This window comes from Chelonoidis abingdonii, chromosome 9, assembly GCF_003597395.2.
Source record: "Chelonoidis abingdonii isolate Lonesome George chromosome 9, CheloAbing_2.0, whole genome shotgun sequence".
Taxonomy (NCBI): domain Eukaryota; kingdom Metazoa; phylum Chordata; order Testudines; family Testudinidae; genus Chelonoidis; species Chelonoidis abingdonii.
In genome coordinates, this window is record NC_133777.1 from 62,868,681 (window position 1) to 62,896,228 (window position 27,548).

The window sequence follows — 27,548 nt, forward strand, 5'->3', positions numbered from 1 at the left end:
TCAGAATACAGATTTCTCTGAAATTCGAAATAATGGCATATCCTGTGAATGTAAATGTTCTAGCCTAATTCCTAAACAACCATATTGGTATGGACAAAGTTTACAGTTCTGTGTACTGATCTTCATTTTTTATGTTCATTTAGATCCTCTAGACCAAAATATCTGTGCTAAAGACCCCATCTGCAGCTTTGCTGAAAGGATCATATTAAGGAATGCTGGTACTAGTATTGGCAAACTAATCAATACCTAGAGGTATTGATTACCCAGTAAATCTGATGGGCGTTGCTGCTTTGGAGGTAGTGGGACCATATGTGAATGGAGGCCTTGTATCCAAGACCATAAGTGATGTGAAAACCAAGTTGTGTGTACAAAAGCCTATACAATCCACTCCATAAAAGGGTGAACTCGTGCTGCAATTTTACTTAATATTTAAGTAGAGCTCCACCATGCAGTTTTCCAGCTGTGGCTTTCATTTGGTAAAGGATGTCTGTTGACCAGAGCTTGAGCCTTCTCCCTGAATGTTGAAAGGTGCATGACTCTTCCTACGCAAAGCTGAACTAAGCACTAAATGCACGTTCAGTTACTTATTCCAGGAACAACTTTTTGTCTTGATCTACACCCTTGTGTAAAGTTGCATATGCACAGCTTGCACTGAGATTTATTTATTCATTTTGAAAAAAACAAACCTCTACCAAACTTAAACGTGTATATTCTTTTATTTGAATCTGGCTACAATGGAATATGGCGCATTTTTTGTTGCTGTCATTGCTTTGGGCTCTCTGTCAACCTAACTAAAAGGGGAGATTTTCAGGAGTTATTTTTAATACTACTTTAACCAGTAGCAAAATAGTGTGGCATGGAGACTTGCAATGACATTTTCTAGAACAGAGGTTCTCAAACTGGGGGTTGGGACCCCTCAGCGGGTCACGAGGTCATTACATGGGGGGGTTGCAAGCTGTCAGCCTCCATCCCAAACCCTGCTTGCCTCCAGCATTTATAATGGTGTTAAATTAAACACACTTTTAAATATATTTATGGGAGGGGGTGTCGCAGTCAGATGCTTGCAATGTGAAAGGGGTCATGGGTAAAAAAAAGTTTGAGACCCACTGTTCTAGAAGCTGGATGAAGGACTTGAGAATTGTGAATGTCTTTATTTGCTAAGTTATGAAATAGTGACGTATTTAAAAAACCTACAAATAAAAACAAGCTTTAGTGGCCTGTTTTAAATCTTTACGTAGCCTAAAGGTAACTGGTGTTTCTTTTAAAACTTTGCTCCTGTGTAGTTGTTCAGCTGTAGACATTACTGTGCCTTTCTACTGCATGCTCCTAAGATGTTCCTCTGTTTGTGAAATAACCACCAATGGTGAATCCTGGTGATGTGGAATTAGTTTGATGATATGGAGGCAGAAGTCCAATCTGTCTAGAATACAAGCCCTTCTTTATTGTGAAAGAGAATTCCCATTATAGTTGTTTTTAGCTGGATTTGAGTGAAACATTAAGAAAATAATGTCCAACACTTCAGAATGAAGCAACTTCCAGTTACTAAGCATTTTTGAATATCTAGCCCTGTCATGTAGGTGCCGAAATGGGGGCTGTGAACTTTTGTGAAGATTTGGTCAGAACTCTAGGATAGTGTTTCTATAAGCTCAAAGGGGTGCTGTTGGGTATTAGCACTTTTGCTTAAAGATGTGATGAATTCCCATTAGAACATACATAGCAGGGTCAAGACAAGTTTTCAAAAGGCTGGAATATTTCACCATGCAGCTTAAATGTCTATTTTCTGAAAGCTCACAGAAACCCAAAACTTAGTACAGACTGCTCAACACATCCTATGGCTACATCTGTCTCAAGAGTGAGGCATGTATAAAAGCATGTCTCTTCCTGCCTGTCTCCTATGGTAAAGCCTCCTCTAGTTAGTAGTCAGAGGCTTTTAACTATGACTGGCATGTGGGTATTGGGTGAGAAGGAAGCTGTCCTTGCTTGTTTCCCACAAGTAGAGACCATAGTGCAGATTCTTGGAATGCATGATGAGTTTAATATTGGGAGGGGGTGGAGGAATGTAGCCTCTGCTTTTTGTTTCATTTGCAGAGTTGACTATGTGTAAGTCCAGGCCATGTCCATACCAGCACTCTTGTTGGTAAAAAAAAACAAAAAACAAAACAAAAAGAAAAACTTCTGTTGGTCCGGGGTGTGAAAAACACCCCCCGGCCGACATACTTTTCACCAACAAAAGTACTGATGTGGACATAGCCTATGTTACATAGTCAACTCTGCAGAAGAAACAGAGGCTCTCCCACTGATATAGCTACCGCTGCTCATTGGGGGTGGTTTAATTATGCCGCTGGGAGGGCTCTCTCCTGTCAGCATAGAGCAGCGACACATTAGACCTTACAGCTGTACCGGTACAGCTGTGCCACTGTAAGGTCTGTAGTGTAGACATAGCCTTAGGGAAGCTGTTTTGAGTTAAACTGCCATTGACTCCAAGGACCCAGTCCATCAGCAGGGATAGACAAGCCATTCCATGCCACCTATGCCAGCAGCATGTATTGATTCAGTGCCACTGGATGACTCCCCCTATCCTGTGGTGGTCCTGTGGCCAGCTAAAGAATCCAAAAGTTATAGTGTGGCACAAAGAAAGCTACCCTGCACACCAGGATCTGGGCCTAAAGGCTCAAATGGAATTATATGGGGCTGAAGTTGGAGCAGAATTTCTCTTCAATAGTTGAACCAGATCACAAAATGGGTGTACGCAAGAGAGCTTTAAATGACCAGGTAATGCTTTTTTTAAATCTTTTGGAAAAAAATTTACTTCTACTCTATTTTCCTATTCTAAATGTCTGGAAAGATAACTCACAACATTTTCTCCGCCTTGATTTGAAATACAGTATAAAATAGCGTATATGAGAACCCTGTCAAGTGATTGATCTAGGTATATTACAGGCAGGTTGTTCCTAAAAACTGTCACTGCCTCTAAATCCTTGTCTTGAAATCCTAGTTCAGATGGAATTGTGCCCAACCACTAGTGTGTTTTGGGTATAGGCAAATATTTTTTTGTAATTGTAATTACATTTGGATCCTGGGCTCCAGCTGTGATGGGCTTGTACAATAATCCACTGTTAATTAAGCTACTGAAAGTAGGTTTTTTGGATTGCATTTAACGTATGCATCATCCCAAAGAAACAAGGTAGGTTTTATACCTGAGCAAGTGCACAGAGAGCAAATTCAGGTCTCTTTTAAAAATCAGTAAGTTCATGTACCCAGATGGAGTGAAAGATGAAAGTATCAGAGAGAGGAGACAAGTATGTGGGCAATGATGACAGAGAATAGGAAAAACCAGAGGGCATGTCCTGTAGTCAGGAAGACACAAGCTCCAAGGGAGTGAGAAATTCAGTGAATATAGGATAACAGGCAAGAAGAGGCCCACAGGAAATGCTGGGAGGGAAAGGACAATGATCAGTTTAAAATTAGACTAAAAAAACACTAACTTGTAAGGTTCATTGCTTATGAATGGTGTTTGATGGTCCTAAAGTACATTTGCTGTTTATCCACAGAACAGCTATGAGGAGCAGCTGTGTAAACTTCTCAGCCAAAAAGCCTGAACCTTGAACTGGAAGATTAATTGGTAGGAATAAGAAGGTAGTTCATGCCCCTTCAAACCATAGCTTCTTGCTGGGATGCTGGTTCTGATAATGGCAACCTGTCTCCTAGGAACTCAATGATGATAATTTGGTTAATAATCATGGACAGATTGACAGTTGAATATATTCCTTTGATTATTACTCTTCATTAAACAGCTACAACTTCCTGCTGAATCAGCATCATAAAGTATGCTAATTTTTCCCCCATTCCTCAGCTCCTTCCTGCCCCCTTCCAACATCAGTAGGTGGTACTTTTAGCACATGATGATCGAAGATCCAGGGCCCGTATTTAAGGTGTTTGAAATAGGGCTCCATTCTTTCTCCAGCTTTTTCTTTATTTCCCTTTTCTGTCTTCCCTCTCTCTTCTTCACTTAGCAGAGGTAAGGATGGGAACACAGCTAGTGGTCAGAGTACTAATGGAGAGTCAGGAGACTTTGGTTCTATTCTTGACTGCCAGTGGCTTTGTGTGATTATTTGCACATTGACATTTTGTGCCTCACTGTAAAACAGAGCTAATACTGATTACCACTCACATTTGTATGATGCTTTGAGATTCTCAGCTGAAAATTGCTCTTTAAGCACAATTATCCACCCCATCCAAAGGTCCCATTTAAAAGATTAAAGTGTTTGAAGTTTGCAGAGCCATTAGGGTGGTGATTAAAGCACTGAAAGGGTGTGTTTTAATAACAGGCCATTTTGAACAATGTAGTGCATTCCCAAGGAAAAGGAAGAAAAATGTTCTTGGAAGGTGTATAGTTTCATTTCTATTCCCAAAGAACTTTTGCCACAACCAACACTGGAAGAGACTCCAACTATTTATTTATTAAGCAGTAAGCAAGTATGTGTACTGCACTGCAGCTCTCCTCCCAAGATTCAACCTGAATGTGGACTCTAGTGCCAAAGCAAAAGCAGCTGTGCACAGGCTTCACTACTGCTGAGATGATTCTCTTGAATTCCACAGTGGAAGCCATAGGTGCAAGTCCATATTATGATGGCCATGTGTGGCCATCTTTTGCCTTCTCTTCCTGTTACAATCTGACAGATGCTCAGTTTTTCAAAGATGTGCATATCCCTGTTTGGATCTGCCAAGGTGGTGGGATTTGTTTGCCTAGCTTTGGTATATGTATGTTCTTAAGAACTTGGGCCTATAACAGAGAGTGCCAAAAGCAAGGGGCAGGGCATTATCTATCCGCTTGTCGGTCCCCATTCACTACACGATTGGTGTAAGGAAGAAAATCTACAGAGCAGTTCCCAGAAGTGAGGGAACAAGGTACAATGTCCTAGTCTGCCTTCAAGGCAGGGCTGGATTAACCTTTTGTAGGCCTGGCACCAACCATATTTGTGGCCCCCCCTGGAGGCAGTGGAGCAGGGCAATGGGGAGGTCAGGCCTTGGAGCGAGGGACCAGCCAGAGGCAATGGGGTATGGCGTGGGATTCGCCCAATGTGAGGGCACTATTTACAAACTCACAGTTGCCAGATGCACAGTGGCCTGCCTGGCCCTGGGCTGGCAGCATACTCCTTCCTCTTAGGGGTGGGCCCATGCCATGTCACACAGCTCCCCAGCCCAACACTCCCCAACTCCCTATGGCCAGAGGGCCCCATCCCCACTATGCCCAGTGCCCCCCCAACCTGCTACAAATACACAATGCCTTGCACAATACCACCCCTGCCCACAGCCCCACCACAACTGCCCAGCACTGCCCCCCTGAACCCACACTCCCTAGTGCGCACACACTTTCCCCACCCCCTCACAGCCTGACCCACTCCCCCCGCCTCCTGGCTGCACTCACCAGCCTACTGGGAGGTGACTTTGCTGGGCTGAGCTGACAGTACAGCCAAAGATGATCCTGGGGCCAGGAATTGCTCCATCCCTTTGGGAGTGGTGCACTCAGGCAGGCCAGGGCCTGCCCTGGCTGGGCTCCCTCAAGATACACTTGCCTGGAGGGGCCCAGCCAAGCCCCCCACATTGTCTTCCTGCCCCCCTCCCTCCCTGGCTGAAACTGGTCAAATTGGTCCCTTGGGCTTAGTTCTCCCCTTTAGCCACCACCACCTGAGGGGTGGCTGCCCCAGGCTCTCCAGTGAGAGATTGCACACAGGGCTGGCTTTAGGACGTGTGGGGCCTGATTCGAAAGAGCTGCTGCCAAAATGCTGCCAAAGACATTGGCAAATTTGGCAGCAGCTCAATCAATTGCCACTGTTTCTGGTGACACTTCGGCGAAGGGTGCAGGGCCCCTCTTCCGGCCTCTGAGGAGCCCTCTTAGGCACAGGGCCTGATTCCCAGGAATCGGTGGAATTGCCCTAACGCTGGCCCTGGTTGCACTCACTAGGTAGTGGTGTAGACCTAGCGTCTCCACAGGGGGAGGCTGGACTGTGGGAGTCCTGGGGGTTAGGCAGTCGGAGGGGCTGGTTCTTCTCCCACCACCCTTGCTGATGGATGGATGGAGAGGGAGAGGAAAAGGGAAACAGAGCACACACACTCCTAGAGCGTGTTCAGGGTTTAGACACAGTGGGCAGGGGCAATTTCCACCCCCGTGAGGAGGAGGAGGGGGAGACCCCCCCCGGGCAAAAATTAAGTAGAAAAATGAAATGAAAACCAATCCTTGTTTCCACTGCTCATCCTTTAGCTTGAAGGTCTGGCTGCTCCCTGGACCTGGTTCCCCCTCGCCTCTGCCGGAGCCGGCTGCTCTCTCAGCCTCCAGCCCTGGCTGCTCCCCGGCGTGGCCCCCGCCCCCGTGGAGCCGGGAGGCAGGACGCACCGAGCAGCAGCCGCGGCCCGTCTGACAGAGGCTGAGCCGGGGCTGTCTGCTCCCGTCCCATCCCTCATACCCACAATGCACAGAGCGGAGCAGCCCGAGCCCGGTCCCCGCATTACAGGTAACTAACAACATGGCGACCCGAGCCGGGCGGGCGCTCTGAGCATCCCCGCGCTGCGCACCGGGCGCTCGATGCGTCTTGCTTGCAGCCGGGCACGTCCTCAGGGGCCATGGGCGGAGGCAGTGATCAGAATGAGGCGCGAGATGCGTCTCCGTTGCAGTGTGCAGGTCTCAGGCGTGACCACGCCACGAGGCGCGATGGTTCTCAGGTTGTATGCCGGCACGGTGCTCAGGGGCAGTGACAGAACGAGGCGCGCATTTGGTCTCCGTTTGCCAGTGCGGGCAGGTCTCGGGGGCAAGTGACACGAACGTCAGGCGCCCGCATCGGGTCTCCGTTTGCAGTGCGGGCAGGTTCAGGCGGCAGTGACAGAACGAGGCCTGCGATGGTCTCCGTTGCAGCGCGGGCAGGTCTCAGGGTGGCAGTTGACAGAACGAGGCCGCGTATGGTCTCCATTGCCAGCGGGCAGTCAGGCTGGCAGTGACAAACGAGGCGCCGATTGGTTCTCGTCTGCAGCGGGGCAGGTCCAGGCTGGCAGTCCGACAGAACGAAGGCGCGCCATGGTCTCCGTTCCAGTGGGGCAGGTCCAGTGCTGGCAGTGAACAGAAACGTAGCTGCGAGTGTCTCCGTTGCTAGTGGGGCAGGTCTCTGCGGGGCAGTGACAGAACGACCCGGCCGCGATGGTCTCCGTTGCAGTGGGCAGGTCCAGGCGGCCAGTATACAAACCAGGCGCGCATGGTCTCCGTTGCAGCGCGGGCAGGTCTCAGGGGCAGTGACAGAAACGAGGCGCGATGGTTCTTCCGTCTGCAGCGGGCAGGTCTCAGGACGGTGCGTGACAGAACGAGCGCGCGATGGTCTCTGTTGCAGTGGGCAGTCTCAGGCCCAGTGACAGAATTGAGGCGCGATGGTTCTCCGTTGCAGTGTGCATGTCTCAGTTGGCAGTGACAGAACGAGGCGCGATGGTCTCAGTGTAGTGGGGCAGGTCTCAGGGGCTTAGTGACAAGAACGTGAGGCTCGCGCATGCGTCTCCCATTGCAGCGGGGCAGTCCAGTGCTGGCCCAGTGACAGAACGAGCGCGTATGGTCTCCGTGTAGCTAGCGGGGCAGGTTCCAGTGCGGCAATGTGACAGAACGAGGCGCGATGGTCTCCGTGCACAGCGCGGGCAGCGTCAGGCTGGCAGTGACTAACGAGGCGCCGATGGTCTCCCGTTGTGAGTGGGGGCAGGCAGGGCAGGTCAGGCTGCGTGACAGATACGAGGCGCGCATGGTCTCCGTTGCAGTTCGGGGTCCAGGCGGCATGACAGAACGAGGCGCGATGGTCTCCGTTGGCCAGCGGGCAGTCTCAGGCGGGCAGTGACAGAATCGAGCGCGATGGTCTCCGTTTGCAGCGGGGCAGGCCAGGCTGGCAGTGACAGAACGAAGGAGGCGCGATCTGGTCTCCGGTTTGCCAGCGGGGCACGGTCCAGGCTGGCAGTGAAGAACGAGGCGCGATGGTCTCCGTTGCGCGGGGCAGGTCCAGGCTGGCCGTGACAGGAACGAGGCGCGATGGTCTCCGTTGCAGCGGGGCAGGTCCAGGCTGGCAGTGCCAGAACGAGGCGCGATTGGTCTCCGTTGCAGTGGGCAGGTCCAGGCGCGCAGTGACAAACGAGCGCGATGTGGTCTCCGTTGCAGTGGGCAGGTCCATGGCTGGCGAGTGACAGAACGAGGCGCCGATGGTCTCCGCTTGCAGTGGGGCAGTTCCATGCTGCAGTGACAGACGAGGCCTCGATGTTCTCCGTTGCAGTGGGGCAGGTCCAGGCTGGCCTAGGTCGATCAGAACGAGGCGCCTGATGGTTCGTTGCCAGTGGGCAGTCCAGGTGCTTGGAGTGATTCAGAACGAGGCGCGATGTTCTCTCGTTGCAGTGGGGCAGTCCAGGCTGGCAGTGATCAGAACGCAGGCGCGTTGTCTCCGTTTTGCAGTGGGGCAGGTCCATGGCTGCAGTGAGCAGAACGAGGCGCGTGGTCTCTCGTTGGCAGGTGGGCAGGTCCAGGCTGGCAGTGACAGAACGTAGGCGCGACTGCGATCTCGTGTGCAGTGGGAGGTCCAGGCTGGCAGTGCAGAACGAGGCCGCCGATGGTCTCCGTTGCAGTGTGGCTAGGTCCAGGCTGGCAGTGAAGATACGAGCGCTGATGGATTCCGTTGCAGTGGGCAGGTCCAGGCTGGCAGTGACGAACGAGGCGCGTTGCGTCTCCGTGCAGTGGGGCAGGTCCATGCTGGCATAGCAGGAGGCTGGTGGAGCCCTGGGATGGGCTCCCGAGGGGGGTGTTGGGATCTCCGGCCTGGCCCAGCCCTGGCTGGTGACTAGCGGGGGTGGGACTGGACCCCCCGAGGTCCCCGCCAGCCCCCCCAGCCCAGGCTCCGTCCCAGCGGGGCGGGGTCAGGACACCTGGGTTCCGATTCCAGCTTGGCCACCGCGAGCGGCTCCCCCGCTCTGTGCCTCAGTTTCCCCACCCAACCGGGGGGTGCAAAGGGCTGAACGACACCAGCGGGGCCACGGCCGCCCTCGCGGGGTGACGTCACGCTATGACGTCACGAGGAGAGCAACGGGGCCACCATACCCTGGGGCAGGCCGGGCACCCGAAGGGTGATGTCACGAGTGACGTCATCATGCAGCGCCCTTGCGCCCCCGAGGCCTGGCAAGACGCGAACAGGCGGGTCCCGAGTGACGGCCGCGCGGGCCAATAGGAACGCGGCCCGGCAGGTTGCCATGGAGACGCCGGGACCCCTCCCACCCCCCCCGGGCTCTCACCTTGCTGCTCCCTGCGCTCGCTCTGCCTGGCCTGGTGCTCGCGCAGCAGCCGGGACAGCATCGCCGGGCCGGGCCGAGCCGAGCCGCGCCGCGCCGCGCCGCTCACGGGAGCCGAGGGCGGCAGCGCGATGGCAATCTCCGAGCTCTACACAAAGGTAAGGACCGGGCTCCCCCCGCATGCGGCCGGGGAGAGGGTGGCGGGGAGAGAGCCCCCGGCGGCGGGCACCAGCCTCCCCATCCGCCCGGGGCTGGCGGGGGAATGAATGAAAAGGGTGGGGGAGGGGTGGCGGATGGTCGGTCCCTGGAGGGGGGTGCTGGGAAGCGAGGGAAGGGGCGAGCGGACCTCTGTCCCCTTCCTCCTGGCTCTCCCCATCTGAAGGACTCGCCGGGGGGCAGCGATTGTCCTTCATGCAGCCCCGTGGCCAGCACACCGGCGGCTCTGCAGAGCTAGGCAGCCAGGAAGTGACGGAGCCAGGGAGTGAACCTCGCTCATGATCCTTTCCAGCAGCATCTTTCCCACTTCGCCTGTGCCCCCTTTCTGACCTGAAAGTGAAAGGGCTCAGGGAGAGGGAGGGATAGCATCGATGTATGTACCATTGTGGACATTTCCTTATCATGTATACTGCCACCTCTTCTTACCTTATTCCTTCCCAATACACGTCTGTTTAAAAAGGACTAATATTCATATCTCCATTGCATGTTTGCTTGAACAGTTACCTTCTAATATATTTTCACTGGCTAAGGATGTCACACCCACTTGATTATAATCAGATGGCTTTTGTTTTACTCTGCATGCTAGCTAAAGCATTGCAGTTTAGGAGATACATGGATTTTCATCTATTCTGTTCTTCTGTAGGGATATGGAGGCAGTAGACAGTTAGGTTATACTAATGGAGTGAAGAGACAGAGATATAAACCTCCTGGATTTCACAGGAAGAGGCATTAGTCACCTTGATGCTCCATTGTCAATAAGTCAGGCTCTGAGATTCATACTAGTGATTTTTTAATCTAAATTCTGCTTATAGCCTTCCCATATCAGACATAGTACAAACCACATTAGAACAACCATTTCAGCATAGTTGAACAATCAATACTCTAGGTATGTGGCCGTGGATATTTTTAAAATGACTTTTATTTTTTATTTTACATTGGTCTCTGTTGTTCAGCTATCATGATGGTTTCTAAAGGTATTGTCCAATTCCTTAAAACCTTCTGCTGAAACATACGAGGTAGAAAGCCCTCTAGCATTAAAAGCAAGGGTGCTCAAACAATTTTTATAGTGGGAGTGCCGCCAATGGAAGCCATGTATTGGTGTTTGTTATTACTACTTCAAGACAGGGTGTGTGGCAGTACCCCTAGCTTCAGCACCACTGATTAAAATTAACTTTTTTGGTGACACTGCACATTTAGATTATATTGACTCTTGGATTTGATTCAGAATCTCTAGTGCCAGCAGTGAGGCAGTACACTACGTTTTTTAGTAGGGTACACTAGTCAAGCAGACATCATCTCCTAATGTTTTTACGTCTTGTAATTTAATATCTCATCAGTTCATGCATTGGAAAGATCAATGTGAAAGCAGTATGTAGATTTTGATGATAGGAAAGATTGCAAATTAAGGTCTGTTGAAATGTACGTGTTATGTATTAGCAATGAATTAGAGAGAGAGAGAGAGAGAGAGAGCATGTTAAAAAACAAAACCTGGTAAAATCTATGGTCCCCAGTTTATTTTATTTAAGGGTGACCGGGACCATTGTAATCTAATCTGATCTGCAGAACACAGGCCATAGGATTTCACCAAGTGATTCGTGCATTAAGTCAATAACTTCTGGTTGAGCTAAATCATGTCTTTTTGAGAGATGCCCAATCTCAAATCTGGGGTGACTTTTGAACATATTTGATGATGATCAGTCTAGTTCTTTGTTTAAGGAGGGAGAATGAATAGCAAATTTGTTTTTTAGATGGGCTGAAATCTTTCACCTTGTTTCTGGTATTCACCCACAAGCAGAGAGATAATGGGCATTGCTTTGAAGATAAATAGTCAGTACAAACCAAACTCTTCACACTCTTTGTAGCAGGGCTTGAAAATTTCACTAGACACCTATAAAAGGCTGATACAAGGGACTGAATGCCATATTATCCTGGGGCAACACCTTGATAGGAGGCTTAAGGTACATCTACACAGTAAATACCCATGGCTGGCCCAGATCAGCTGACTTGGGCTCATGGGGCTTGGACTGCAAAGATGTAAAATAACTGTATAGACATTTGGGCTCAGGCTGGAGCCAGAGCTCTGTACCCCGCAAGGGCTCAGGCTGCAGCCCAACTCCTAACATCTACACAACAATTTTAGCCTCTCAGCCTGAGCCCCGCAAGCCTGAGTCAGCTCAGCCACGGGTCTTTTATTCCAGTGTACACTACCCTGAAAAGAGGAAAGTTGCCTTCTGCCTCTGGTTTATAGACGTCTAATAAATGTGAAACCCTCTCAGGCTGATTAAAACTATCTTTAGACTTCACACTCACCTCAGTTTTCTCCATATATCTACTCTCCCATTCCCCAGTTTAAAATGTTTAGGTGTCCTCCTTAGCATAGCAGTAACAGAGTAAAATTGGTATGATTCTTGATTAATGAACATAAATAATGGATTTAAAACCACAGTAGGCAGATTTAAAACCACAGTAGGCAGAGGTGAAAAAGACCTAATAAAATAAAACAAGGACTGGGTATAATCCCCAATAGAAGATTTAAAAAATAATAAACTAAAAGCAGTCTCACTCCTTGAAGATATCCTTTATGCTCAGACCGCAAACTCTTCTTGCCGCCTTTAAAACCATATGCTTTCACATCTCTCCACTAGAGGTAAGCACATTCAGGACAGTCACTTGGGACAGTTCTTCAAAGTACACAGGGCTTCTATTGGGAATTAGACTTAACATAGATACAAAGGGACTTAGCATAGCTTCTGTATCTTGGGATAGGAGTTACTTTAGGACTGGACCAAATATTAGGTAACTTATGTGGTGTCAGAGGTTCAGTAGTGCAGTGGAAGGATCATACTTGGTGTTACAGGTATGTATATTGAATACCAAAACGATGAAATGTGGAGCTCCTTAGCTCAGTGTGTGGGCAAATTATTTTGAATTAATGAAGAGGTCCATTACTGCAGCAGCAAACGTCTCAAAGTCCTGAAGACTTTGACTTCTGTGGGACTCTATGTGAGGGTAAAAATGAGCCTACATGATTCACTTTGCAGGAACACATCCTTAGGCCTTTTATAGACATACAGTTTAAGTGCTGGTTTTAAAGAAATCAATTAAAAAACGTTGTAGTTAAATTGGAGCCAATGTGCCCCCCCCCCCAGTATTTACGCATGTACCCCCACACACATAACAACCTAAGTAAAATTGTTAATATGGACTCAATCCGCAATAAGAATGGCCACACCAGGGGCTGTTCTGATTTTAACTGAATTATCTCCTAAACTGATTTTGTTAAATTGAGGATCGAGCCACATATAGATTAGTTTAGATCAGTGGTTCCCAAACTTGTTCTGCCGCTTGTGCAGGGAAAGCCCCTGGTGGGCTGGGCCAGTTTGTTTACCTGCCGCATCCGCAGGTTCGACCAATCGGCGGCCAGTAGGTCCCTTGGCCCACGCCACTTCCAGCAGCTCCCATTGGCCCGGAATAGTGAACTGCGGCCACTGGGAGCTGCAATTGTCCGAACCTGCGGACGTGGCAGGTAAACAAACTGGCCCGATCTACCAAGGGCTTTCCCTGCACAAGCAGAGGAACAAATGTGGGAACCTCTGGTTTAGAGTGTAAAATACTTGAGCCATGAGAGGCCTGTCTTTTATGTGTTTTCTGTGAATTGTCATGCACGCTTGTGGGCATTATAAAACAGTAATTTGTTCTACCTGGGGGACAAGAAGTAAATGTTCTACAGTAGGGTATTTTGAAAATGCACAGTGAAGTCTTGAGACCTTACTATGGTACTCTGCTGTGAAAGGGATACTGTCAACTTGAAATTAGAATTGGAAAATGGATAGAGAAGGGCAACAAAAATGAATAGGGGTATGGAACAGCTTCCATATGAAGAGAGATTAAAAAGAGTGGGTTTCTTCAGCTTAGAAAAGTCAACTAACCCAAAATATTATAGAAATCTATAAAATCATGAATACTGTGGAGAAAGTGAATGAGAAATTATTTACGCCATTACATAACACAAGAACCAGGGGTCACCCAATGAAATCAATAGGTAGCAGGCTTAAAACAACCATAAGGATGTACTTCCTCACACAATGCACAGTCAACCTTTGCAACTCATTGCCAAGAAGGGTGGATAAAAACCAATGACTTTTTAAAAAAAAAAATTGTTTTTTTTAATTTAAATCAGATTTTTGTATTTAATTTTTTTAATATAAAATCCTTTTTGAGAAAAAAAACTATCTAAAGATAGTTTTAATTCAGATACATTATAGCTCAGATATCTCATCATGGACTAGGGATTATAAATTCTAATTCTATAGTATGAGACAATATATTCATGTAATATTTAAGAAAAGTTTTGTAAATGAGTTCCAATAGTTCATGGATTAGGGACCCAATCTTATGGGGTTCCACAGGCTTCTGTATACATTATTTAGGTTAATCTTTCTATCTACCCAATGGGACTCAGTGCTCAGTCTAGAAGATACCATCAGAGATGCTTAGTTTTGCAGTTCTCAAACTGTGGATTTGTGTCTCCAGAGATAACGTGCTTGTTAACAGCAAAAATGTTTAAAATAAATAAATATATAGAGGTGAGAAATAACAGACCTCAACTCTATTGTCCCTCTGCAAATTTGTGTACACAGAGTCAATCCCTTACCTCTCTCTAAAAAAGTGTAAAGATTCAAAACGTTCAATGAATAGAAAATTCTAAGGGGCGGAATAGATCTGGACAAGGAGAAGAAATCTGGAGATAAATGTGAGAAGCGAGGGACATGCTTGTTTTGTTAAAATATGATAAGTTTGCTGCTGAAGAAAAAAATCCAGAATAGTTAACGTTGTTGTTTTAGTTAAATAAAACAATTTAAATGTCTGTCTGGTGGTGATCTCCTCCTAATAGAGCTTGGCAAGAAAATCCTCCAAATATTAATGATTAACCTGTTGAACTGGAGATGGTTCACCTCCCAATGACTTCATAAATATCTGCTTCAGTTACCTTTGGTAAATGAAATAACCAAACAATCATTCATTTTCTGATATAGCTGTAAAACTAATCTGAAAATTTTTTGAAATAAATCACTGTTTAAAAATATATAGTGTGTACCTTCTAAAAATGAAACCTACATCTATCTCTGAGTTGCAAAGAACATGTTTTAAGGTTATAACCACCACCAAGACTGCACTTTTATGACAGGCAGTGGGTAGCCAAGAGGGTTAGACGGAGATAAACAAAGAGTCTGTGAGTAAATGGAGAGAAAGACAGTGAGGCCAAGAGGGCAGCCGAAGGGGTGAAGGGAAACCAGAATGGAGAGAAACTGAGAGTGAGTGGACTGACAGACTTAGGTTGAGCAGGACAGCCAGATGTGCAGAAGAGGGTCTCTGGTTTAAAGCTTGCTAAGTCAATGCATGTTTGATGTTGTGTTCTTGAGCATCCATTCCTGTTTGTTCCTGATCATTGGCTTCAATTGTTTCCTATCTTTGATTCAAGTTGTCCCAGAGATCCAGAACAGGAGAACCAATGGTCTTTCAGATCCTGTGTGTCTGGTCTAATGTGTACACCCATAGGCAAGCATCAGTGGAGTCAAGTCCATCTCTTCAGGAAGTCATGAGAGGTGCTTGAGGCTCAAAAACTGGCTTGGGCATTAGATATTGGAAAAGATATATGGGAAAAGGGGGACCTTAAGCTAAAATAATAATTAATAATTAACAACAAGATAAGTTAATAGCCTGGGCATACAGAAATAGAGAGAGAGATATTTATTTAGAGCAGGGAATTGCAAACTGCAGCCCACGGGCTGGATCTGGCCTGTCAGGGCTTTCAATCTGGCCCATGGTTGGAATCTAGTTCTGTTTGTTCCAGTTTAAATAAAATCCCTGTTATTGGTTTGTTTGTTTTTTTGTCAACCAGTTGTATTATTTTGGTTACCATTAAATAACTGTCTATCATGATGTAACATCTCCCTCTCCCCCCACCTCTCACCTGTTAAGTAAATTATACCACCACTGTGGTGGACTATTGCTAAATCTTGGTGGTTTTGGGATGGGGTGACCTATAGATGTATTTCAGATTATAACATAAATAACCCTACTCTTAGAGTTCTGTTTACACTATTTTAATTTTTTCCCTTGATGCTGTGTGAAAGACCTGTTTCGTTATTAGTCAGTAATTCATATTTCAAACAGTGTAGAGTTATTATTAGGAGAGAACTGGAAAGATTACATGAACTTTCTGTTTAAACTCATTTACAGCAAGGGGGATTCAGGTAGACACCTCCAGCCAAGACCACTAACTTGCATAAGCCTGATCATTTGGTGAAAGCAAAAGATAGCCAAGTCCTTGAAGTGCTTACTTGAGTAATACGATGAAAAGGGGATTTGAGAACCAACCTTCAAGGGAACTCTTCATTTATGAAAGGTGTGCAGAAGAACAGTAATTCAGTCCAGTGATTACACTGGTGAATGACATAGGGAAACCTGAGAGACAGACTAATATTTCCCTCAGTGGAGAGACTGGTATAGTAAGGCAAGGATATCAAAAAGAAACATGAAGAGTATTGCAGGGCTTTAAGTCAAGGAAGAGTGGGAAGAAGGATGACCGCTGCCTTGACGAAAAGGCTGTCTGACTGGTAGGTTGCCCAGGAAACAGGGGGTGAGAAAAGGACAAGTTGATCAGAAAGATTCTTATAAATGTCAGTCATTGCCCATTCAGCGTAACAATGTCAATTGGACAACTCCTGCCAAGTATAAGAAGAGAGATGTTATGCATATCATCTTTTTTTGTTTTAATTTTATATTCTTAGTCTCATTTTACTACAACCCAGGTGGTTATAGACTGTTGTTTGAGATGATCTATTACTGGGGTCGGCAACCTTTGGCACGCAGCTCACCAGGGTAAGCACTCTGGTGGGCCGGACCGGTTTGTTTACCTGCCACGTCCACAGGTTCGGCCGATCGCGGCTCCCACTGGCCGCGATTTGCTGTCCCAGGCCAATGGGGGTGGTGGGAAGTGGCGGCCAGCACATCCCTCTGTCCGCGCCGCTTCCCGCAGCCCCCATTGACTTGGAGCGGCGAACTGCAGCCAGTGGGAGCCATGATCAGCTGGACCTGTGGACGTGGCAGGTAAACAAACTGGCCTGGTCTGCAAGAGTGCTTACCCTGGCGAGCTGCGTGCCAAAGGTTGCTGACCCCTCATCTATACTGTATGGTATTCCCAAAGAGGTGAAACCATCCTCAGACTCTAAAGAGTTGGTGAAGCAATGGAGTTTCTCCTGCTTGGGATTCTCAGTCAAAAAGGTATAGGTCAGGAGATCATTCCCATAAAGAGTGTTGTGGTCCTACTGATGCACAGGAAATTCTTGATGACCACAAGAAGAACAGAGTTTCAGGGTGTCATGTAGTAAGACTGACTATACAGCTAGAGAGAGTGAAATTGCGTGTAAATGCTGTTAAATAAATGTACAAAGAAAAAGAAGTGTGGAGAGAATATTTTTCTTTGACTTTTTTCAGTTACGGTAGTCTTAAGAGTTACTTGTTACACTAGTGGATACAAAAATTGACTGGCGCTGTGGCTATTTGAAAATGTTGTCTGTCTCCCTTTAACTCTTCATTGGGATGTTGGGAGGGACCAGTATTTTTTTATGCAGATTATGGAGATTACAGATCAGCGAAGGAAGATATGGCAAAGCACAGTTCACCTGCAGAATGAGGACCGACGCTTTCAGGCTTGGATCTCGTGTATGGCAACATGAAATACTATTCTAGAGCACAGGCGAGGCCACCTCTAATATCTTGAAATAGGATGTAGTAACTATTATTTTCCTAAACTAAACAAGTCTTACCAGACTCCATCTACCTTTTTTCCCCACTCATGCTGACTCTGGGCCATGTTTCTAAATTATCTGTTCATATTTTAGACAGTCAATGGCTCCCAATTCCCTGCAGAACAGACCATAGAAACAATTGTTTGTATATTCATATCTGTTTGCAGCAAAGGTAGAATATTGTGATGACACAAGTTATCATACTAAGTTATAGAATCTTATGGGGGTAATTCAACTGTGCAAAGTTAAGCTTCCATTCATCTTGTGATTGCTTCTGTTGAAAAATCTACTTTGCTTATCCACATGGCGGTTTGTTTTTAGACACCATGACCTGTATAGACATTACTCTATGCTTTTGTAGTTAACAAAACTTTGAATTTGTTTGAGTGACTGTAAAACAAGAAAATGATGACTTGTTAAGTTTGAGTAATGTTTGATCTATTCCATGTTTTGTATTTCTGCACCAGTGAGGTTTCAACGGCAAATTCTGCTTTAAGGCATTATCTTCCCTCTGGAGGCCCTATTTAGTTTAAAAACTGTTTCCTGGATACCATTGACAGGTGTGGGGTTTTTTGTTTTAGAAGTTTAATGTGTACATAATCGTTGTTTTACTGGTGCAATCAGAAATCCATCAATGACATGGAAGTAGTATTCTGCTGTAAATGAATTGTGGATTGTTGATTCTTTAACATTTTACTTGCAGGGGGTGGTGGTGGTGGCATTTAAGGTGTTATACACCTTACAAATGAAAGGATTCTCATTTTGGCTTTATCTAGACTCAGGGATAGCCCTGATTCAGCAATTGATTGCCAGAAATTGATGTAGCTGCACTGGTGCTGGCCCTTAAGGGTACATCTACACTGAGATAAAAGATTTGTTTCATGTCTGCAGCTGGTCTGGATCAACTGCCTTGGGCTCAGGCTGCAGGGCTTAAAAATTGCGATGTAGACATTCAGTCTCGGGCTGGAGCCCTGGCTCTGGCACCCTCCATCCTCGTAGGTTCCAGCTCAAGCCTGAACATCTTACACTGTGATTTTTCGGCTCTTCAGCCTGCAAGCCCAAGCAACCGACCCAGGCCAGCCAGAGTGTTTTATTCCCTGTGTAGGCATACCCTAAGGGTCAACAAGGGCAAGCTGGGTTTTACATCAGTTGAGCTAATCAAGGTTTATGCTTGCTTGGAGTAGAGGGCAAGTGAGCACACTTTGTCGTGGACAGGAGCGGCGCCAGGGTTTTTGGTGCCCTAGGCGGGGGTCCTTCCGCGCTCCCGGTCTTCGGGGCACTTCAGAGGCAGGTCCCGGAGCGAGTGAAGGACCCGCCGCAGAATTGTCGCCGAAGACCCGGAGTGTGGAAGGACCCCCCGCCACCAAATTGCCGCCGAGAGCAGCAAAATGCCGCCCCCCGAAATCCTGGTGCCCTAGGCGACCACCTAGGTCGCCTAAATGGAAGCGCTGGCTCTGGTTGTGGATGTAGCACTCATCTGACCTCACCTTCATCAAAAAACATTTTCAGTGTTGGATGTCAGCATTGTCCCAGGTGTTTTTAGAAATTTTCTTTCCGCCAAATTTGTGAATATCTATAAAACTGCATAGAAAATTAGTTTTTACATATGGAAATTCACAGAGCAGGTTAGAAATTGTCTTTTGCTCCTTTTATTTTAAAGCTGAAATGAAGAGCATTAGTAACTTTATTTTGTCCCCCTTCTTCTACCTCTTCTTTTTTTATTTTTTTTTATTTTTTGTATGATTGAAACACTTCCTTATCTGTACAGTTACTTGTGTACATCTTCACAATCACATAAGAAAAAAACTGCTTTTTTTTACGTTGGGGACTGTGGTTTTCAGAAAATTTGTGTTGTTTGTAACCACTGATGACCAGGCTATTAATAAAGGTGGAGAAGAAGATATTCCAAAACAGAACCTTTGTTTTCTCAGAGCATTTAGTGTTGCTTTTTTGGGACTTCTTGTTTCTCTTGCCTCCCTTTCCAGAGTCTCCCACCTTTGAAGTAGCTAGTGCTGCTGACCTCGTCCAATCCGGTTTCTATTAAAGTAAATGAAAAGACTCCCGTTGATTTCAGTGGAAGTTATATTGGGTCTTTCTGTAGATAGCTTCAGTTTTAGATCATGTGACTCTGCACACAGTGTTTGACCTTAAACTCTGCCAGCTTCTTCTTGGAGCTTCTCAACTTTGGGTTTTGCAAGCAGTAACCCAAAATGCCTTCACTTCTAGTGGTATTTGGGAAACTGCATAGTAAAGGAAGTAACTTGTTTGTTTCAGTTCAAAGTTCTTTGTTTTAGTGCATATTTTGTTACCTGGCTCTTTTCATTGTGTGCACTTACCTCATTTGTCTTTGTGGAATGAGGTGTCCTGGGATTTGCTTTGGGCCTAGAACTCTCTTTGCTTGTTGAAATTTCACCCTGTATGTACTATTTGTAAAAATAATTTCCCAAGATAAATAAAAATGTTTTTATGAATTTAAAAAAGAAACATCAGGTCCATATCCTGTATTGATAACTGCATGAGCAGACCTTGGTACTTCAAGAACCCCATTGTTTCAGTGGGGGTCAGTGCAGGCTCTGGGTCTGCCACTACAGTTGTCTGGGCAGGGGCAGGGCCTTAGTTAAAATAAACAAAGATCCCTTGCAATGATTCCAACTCAAAACACAACACTATGCTAATGTGCTGAGACTATGAAAGTGAAAATGTCTAGAAACTATCTAGCTTAGTATATTTTAATGGTTCAAGATAAGGACAAATGTAAAATAGCAAACAAATAGCATAATAGTGAAAGGTGATTTGAAAATTTGCTCAGTTTTTAAAAAAAAAATTGATAAAATTTTGTTTGCTTTAAGCCTGGAGAAATTCCTTTAGCTGGTTAAATTAAAAAGACATTCATTTTGCTGCTATGAATCACTGTATGTTGTTTAGGAGCTTTCTAAAAATTAGACAACAACTAATTGTCCTCAGGAAAAAAAAAATTCTCACAGGGTTGTACTACTGAATAATAGAGTGGTGGAAGTCATTCATTTTGACATACAAATTGTGCATGTGCTTCTTGGACCAGGAAGAGAGAGATACTTAGTATTCAAGTTTGTTTCTGTGTAGGATCACTGCAGCTCTGAATAGGGAGGTTATTAGAGAGATTAAACATATACTATTGCAGTTGATTTAAGCAGATACATGTTTAAGATGGCAAGGTGACTTTTATTTTGTATTTGCTAAGCATATCTTATGTTCTTGTCTTTTTGCCAAAAATTAATTGCAAACAGAAAAGGAAATATTTTAGCTTCATTTCTGCTTAAGAGACTGCTGTAAAAATAAAATAGAATTAATAAAAACATTATGGGTAAGTGTTATGCAAAATTCTGAGCAGTTGACTTTATTGCTGTTGTCTTCACAATAAAGGCACGTAATATAGCATTACCTGTTGCATATCAATGTATGGTTATGCCCTAAACCAGTGTTTCCCAAACTTGGGACGCCACTTGTGTAGGGAAGGCCCAATGGGAGCTGCCGGAAGCAGCGTGGGCCGAGGGATGTACTAGCCGCTGCTTTCGGCAGCTCCCATTGGCCTGGAGCAGCAAACAGCAGCCAGTGGGAGCTGCGATTGGCCGACCTGCAGACGTGGCAGGTAAACACACCAGCCCAGCCCGCCAGGGGCTTTCCCTACACAAGCAGCATCCCAAGTTTGGCAAACACTGCCCTAAACAATTAATTTATTATGCATTCTCTCTTGTAATCTTTTTCTATGGGTTGGATGTTACATTTGTGACCAATTAAACTGAAAAAGTCTCAGCTTTCTGTAAGCAACTTATATTTATTATATATGTCAGGACTTTGCCATTCTTGTTAATAGAAAATTTGAAGCCCTCCAAGCAAGATTTGTTAGTCTTTTTTATTAGTGTATGTGTAAGTATGAAGTTGTATCCTTGAAGACCAGAAAGAGTATTAAACCAAGACCTCTTAAGTCAGAACTGTTCATTTTACCACAGAGTTTGTTCCATGGAGGAAATGACAGCATCATGGGTAGGGCTCTGTGTGGTCTGGGAGGTAGCAATCAGTTTGTGAAAGCTGCTTCTCATTCCACAAATAGGCTTTGAGAGGATGTATTATGCAAGCCTAATGCAAACTGAAGAACTGTAGCATCATTGGAAGCTGCTTTTTTAAAGCAGCTCTGTAGTGAAAAGGAAATTATTCATTGCTGCTTCAGACCTAATCTTTGGGGGAAGGTAAATTTCCTTTGTTGCATGTGGGGACTAAGCATGAAGCCCCTATTAATAATTGGTTTTGTTTATCTAATTCCTCATCCACAGTATTAAAAAATTTACCCTTTAGTAGTAGTATTGGAGTGCGGCGGGTTCCCTTCCCCCCAAGCATCACCAGAAATCCTTGCAAAATAACGATGCCTGTATATTTAGCTGTTCCAAGTTATTATATGTATTTCTGCTGCAGTGACTCTGTAATGCGCACCAGATGGGATTAGATAATTAGTATTTTTTTAGCTAGATAAATCAGAGCTTTTCTAGTTGGCAAGTTACTGGGCCCTACACAAGTAAGTGTGAATAAGAGTCAATACTGCTCCTTCTACCCCAAAATGCTCCATGTTAAGGGGTAAGGCATAGGGGAAGCAAATCAAGCAAATCTACCTGGTTTCCAGGGTCTCCTCTGGAGGACTGCAAATCTCTAACAGTGGTCATGTCACTAATATCATCAGTCTCCATGTATATCTCTAATGTGCCATTGAATCACTTGGCTATTAAAAATTACACACGGAACTGCTTGTATCAAAGCAGTGGTTCACAGTATTAAAACAGTATTCCCATATGTGGTGGTCTGGTTCCTCAAATATATTTCACCAACTTTATGTGTTAGTGCAGTTGACTTTCACAGAAAGTCAAAGGTGACAGTAGAATTGTATGTAGACAGCATGATTTTCCCTGTGTGTGTGAAATAGTGCATAACTGACAATAGTGTCCTGTAAAGAAAAGGCTACCCCACAGGGATGGCTGTCCCGTATGGCTGTTAGACTTTTTTTTTTTTTTTTTGCCATGGTAGCTTCTTCAGTGGACTTAAGAGGTGCCAGTCATTTAATAACTGTTTTAAAGGGACAGTGATGGAACTTAGTTTAGTGTGTGTGCTCTTTTTAATTTTCAAAACCTAATGTTAATAGAACTGTTTGCATCCTTGCTTATGTCCTGAACACTGGAACCTAACAGGAACATAGGGATGTGTATAGGCAGTTCACTTTGAGAAGCAAAATCTGGCCAAGTGGGTGCTCTGCTTGGTCCGCCATTGGTGTAGTCACAAGATGTATGTTTCTTACAGAAGTCATGGATTCAATGTTGTGTTTTGTTCCCTCCCCTAACTCCTGACTTTTGGTGTCTTGGGACTCTTTCCCATGGGTGAATGGAGGTAACAGCAGTATTTGAACCTCAAAAGCTTCTGGAAATCAGGAACTCTCCTGATTAGTTAGTGATTTATCTTGTGTGTGTGCTTGGGAAGAGCAGACCATGAACTTCAGGACTTCTTTACTTTACTTTTTGTTGTTGTTTGCATGTTTGAAAAAAATTGGAGGTTACCTCAGATCCAGTCCTGCAAACACTCACTATGGGACAGTGTTTGCTACTTACTGTGAGTAATCTCTTAAAATTTTTATTTTTTTTTAAATTTGGAATATCAGAGAATATCAGGGTTGGAAGGGACCTCAGGAGGTCATCTAGTCCAATCCCCTGCTCAAAGCAGGATCAATCTGCAGATCCCTAAATGGCCCCCTCAAGGCTTGAACTCTCAACTCTGGGCTTAGCAGGCCAATGCTCAAACCACTGAGCTTACAGTAGTAAGCAATATACCACTCTGTGTTTGTGGGATTGGACAACTTTTCTATCGCTTCTGCTGGTTTCACATTGGATGTGCACTCAATATGGAAGTTGGCATGTTTGGGTTCTTAGGGCTTGATCATATGCTCATTGAAGTTAATAGCAAAGCTTCCATTGACTTTAACAGTGCAGGATTGGGACCTTAATATATACTGTTGCTGTCACTGGGCTCAAGGCTGTTTGATCTCCATCTATTTGAAAATACATCTTATTCTCAGGGTATTGTTTGACATTGCTTAGGTCCTTATCCTGCAAAGACTTAAACACATGCTTAACTTTGTTCACTGCCTCAGTGGAAGTAATTACAGTGTGTAAAGTTAAGCACGTGTGTAAGAACCAGGGCCTTAATTTGTATTTTGTTTAATTTTAGGGAGATAACTTTGCTGTCCCCATTCGCCTGACATAATTTACATGGGAAACAAATGAAAATGTTTCCTTGATAAATCCTTAGTGGTGAGTAGCATGTGTGTAAATACATTGCTGCTGCTGCTGCTGCCAGGAAGGGCTCTGACCAGGGCTGGCTCCAGACACCAGCCCAGCAAGCAGCTGCTTGGCGTGACCAACGTTGAGGGGGCGGCACGTCCGGGTCTTCATCGGCAATTCGGCAGCGGGTCCCTCACTCCCTCTTGGAGCAAAGGACCAGCCGCCGAAGACTGAAGCGGCAGTGGTAGAGCTGCAGGTCGTGTTCGCGGGGTTTTTTCCTTTTTTTGCTGCTTGGGGTGGCAAAAACCCTGGAGCCAGCCCTGGCTCTGACTATTTAAATATATTTAATATTTATAGCAAAACAAGTTCATTTTGGAGTGTGGTGTCCGATTTTTCGAACAGCCCATTTAGTCAATCACATAATTAATGGGCTCAGCTACTTATAACACAGACCACTTTTTGAATTGCACTCCAAGTGCAAGCAGCAGCCTTATGTGGCACACAGTGTCAATCAGGACTTTGTGAGACACTGAATGGCGCAATTACTTGCCAACACAAAAGCACTCAGAGCTTTTGAGCTGGTGATCTTGATGCATCAAGATACTTCACGCTTGAGGCACAGGAGCAACCTGCCACCTGGATTTTCTCTAAAGCCTTTCAATTGAAAAAATATTTAATCTTTGTGTGTTCTCATTTGACACCATCATTTAGTTTTATTGCTGTTTCTTGTCATATCTGTGTGAGAAAATCTGAAAATGAGAGGATCAGAGATGACCTGAGGCTCAAACAAGGCAAGTGACTGCTTAGCGTCCAGTAGTCAACAAGAGGAGTGTTTTTGTACTGTAATTACACCAAATGGCTATCACACACACAAACATTAGGCCAGGTTTTCATATTGCCAGAGAGGTCTAAGGATTTGGCTCTACTGTATGCCTGTGGACTGCAAATCCTAAACATGAATTCTTATCTGAGGACCCACACATCATAAAGCTGGTTCTGGAGAGGATAAATTTGGCTAATTCCTAGGGGTAGGCAGGGCAGCTAGTAGGAGCTCCAGGAACATGCCATATGGTTGGCCAATGATGCAGGGTTTACATACTGGCCCAAATTAAACAGAGAAAGTTTAATCCAAGAGAAGTTCTGTGGTAATAGTAATCATGTCTTGGTGCTTCGGCTACAGTGCCTTCAAGTTTATTAGTGGAGGAAACAAGACAGTAACATAAGTCCAAAGAGCCATGTATCAATGAGAAAATGAGAGCAGTATCTAGTGGTTTAAATCAGGAGATTAGTAGTCAAGACTCCTCCTGAATTCTGTTCTCAGCTAACTTGCTGTGTGACCTTGGGCAAGTAATTTCATCTCTCTCTCTTTCTGTTTTTCCTATCTGTAAAATGGGTGCGGTAATATATATCTCAGCAGGATATTCTGAGGCCTAATTAATGCTTCTAAAGTGCTTTGCTACTCTTGGGGGGGGGGGAAAGCACAACAGAGTTGTGTTGAAAACTGCATCACTAACTACTGACATGCTATCTCCGCCTCCCAATGGTAGCAAGTGTTGGAAGGACTGAAGAATAAAAGGCAATGGTGTAAGAGTAGGGAAGCTCAAACTTTGCTTGGCTGTGGAGTTCATTGGTAACTTGAGGTGAGGATAGCACTTGACTTGCATTTGCACTTCCCTTTTAATGTGGGTTGTGATCCATTATAGTTGCTACCAAGGTGGGAGCAGAGTCTTCCCAGGCTGCCCCTCTTTACTAAAATCTATGTGGCCCCATGTTGAATTATATATACTTCTGGGTTGCAGGCCTCACATTGTACATTCCTTATATAGGCTTGAGAATGAGGGGAGAGATATGGACCAGAACAGGTCTAATCCATGTGTAATTGCAATAATATATTCAAGTGTGTTATCATCATGCTGTTTGGTAAAAATGTTTTTCATTAATTCTTTTAACACCTTCCTTATTTCTCCCAGGTTGCTTATCAAGTCTCTCACCTTCAGTTGGCTTTTAACCTCCCATGAAATGGTGACCTCAGCTATGGCTAGATGTACAGCTGGCACATTAATTAATTGAGATGGAACAAAGACTGCTACAAATAATTAATAGGATAATTGGCTTATGGAGATAGCTTAGTTATTGAGAGATGGGGAGATGAATGGCATAAACACAACTTGTACAATAAAGACTCTTCCAAACTACTTATTCTCCTGGTCTGATGATGGCCGGATTACAAAATTAAATGCAAAGTGAAAGCAGTGCTACTGTATATCTCATACCTTGCTTTATTCTTCAGTGGAACAGGTGAGGGGAAAAATGAGACTCTGTTCTGTATGCTATGTATAACCTGTATGCTCAAAAGGTCTGTTACACCCCCCCCCCACACACACACCCCTTCTGTCTCCTCTCTCTCTTTGAATACCTGTGAAAAAATTAGACAGGTTTCTAACCATTAGAGGAGTGAAGTTCTGGAACAGCCTTCCAAGGAGAGTAGTGGGGGCAAAAGACATATCTGGCTTCAAGACTAAGCTTGATAAGTTTATGGAGGGGATGTATGATGGGATAGCCTGATTTTGCAATTAATTCATCTTTGATTTATTAGCAGGTAAATATGCCCAGTGGTCTGTGATGGGATGTTAAATGGGGTGGGATCTGAGTTACTGCAGAGAATTCTTTCCTGGGTGGTGGCTGGTGAGTCTTGTCCACATGCTCAGGGTTTAACTGATCACCATATTTGGAGTCGGGAAGGAATTTTCCTCCAGGGAACATTGGCAAAGGCCCTGAGGTTTTTCACCTTCCTCTGCAGCGTGGGGCACGGGTCACTTGCTGGAGGATTCTCTGCACCCTGAGGTCTTTAAACTACGATTTGAGCACTTTAATAACTCAGACATAGGTTAGGGGTTTGTTCCAGGAGTGGGTGGGTGAGACTCTGTGTCCTGCATTGTGCAGGAGGTCAGACTAGATGACCATAATGGTCCCTTCTGACCTTAAGCTTATGAGTTTAAGTGGCTTTCCCCCTCCCCCTCCCTCCGGGAATGCTTGTGGAATAAGTGGGCTGCTTGAACAGCTGGAAGATTAGAAGAGCTCCCAGGTAGACAAGGTGTCTGGAACTCTAATCAGGCAGTGATCACACACCCAATACATGGACACTGCATGGACACTGCCTGAGGTGGAGTGTGACCAGCCAGACTCGGCCAAGTCATCTCTAGTCGCAGGCCATGAGGAGCGGGTCCTTTAAAGGGGAAAGGACCATGTGCTCTATGTTGCACTCACAAGATTGTACCTCCCGTAAAGGCCCTTCGGCAGGGACCACCTGGCCAGTGATTTGCTGCGTTGCATTCCATCATGCCTCAGGAAGACTTACCTTCATCGCACCGTCCATCGCTGCGCCAGGAGACACTTATCTTGAACGATCCTGACATCTCCAGTGCTGTGCCTGTCCTGGGATCATGAATATGCGAGTGTGTGACCCCACACTCCTTCTTTTGAGCTTAGCTATCAGTATAATAAGCATGCTGCTTTCTGCCAAACTCTGGTGGGTCATTAGTCCTTCCTAAGCTTACTAGCTGGCCCAATTTTGAGTAACAGACTCTAGTTATCTTGCTATGTGAGGGTCCCTAAAGTATCTATGTTTTCAGTGTAGTTAAATAAAAACTGTGAGTTTGTTATGTGGTAGTTTTAAATAGGGAAAAATGCAACATCCATATTTGCTGTAAGATTTGAGAGATTTGCGTATGGGCTCCTTATTGAAATCAGATAAGACAATAAATCATTCATTGCTACTGGAATTACTTATGTTTCTCAGTTTCTCCATTTGATTATCACAAGACAGTGGGGTTCTGCCTTTATTTCTAGTGACTTAAATGAAAACACACTCACTCTTTGTGCTGCTGGAGAAATAAGTTAAAATATTGTGAATCACATTAACAATGAG

The 27,548-nt window shown here is 45.2% G+C and overlaps 1 protein-coding gene across 8 annotated transcripts in view; it reads left to right on the plus strand.

Moving 5' to 3' along the window:
* Positions 1-9,389: 9,389 nt before the first annotated feature.
* The window catches only part of MYO5A (myosin VA), a 199,244-nt gene continuing 181,085 nt past the window's right edge, over positions 9,390-27,548 (plus strand). For all 8 annotated transcript variants that reach the window (XM_075069627.1, XM_075069629.1, XM_075069631.1 and 5 more), the window contains exon 1: positions 9,390-9,452. In XM_075069627.1, the coding sequence (XP_074925728.1) occupies positions 9,426-9,452 (27 nt within the window). In that variant the 5' untranslated portion in view covers positions 9,390-9,425. The remainder of the gene's footprint in view (positions 9,453-27,548) is intronic.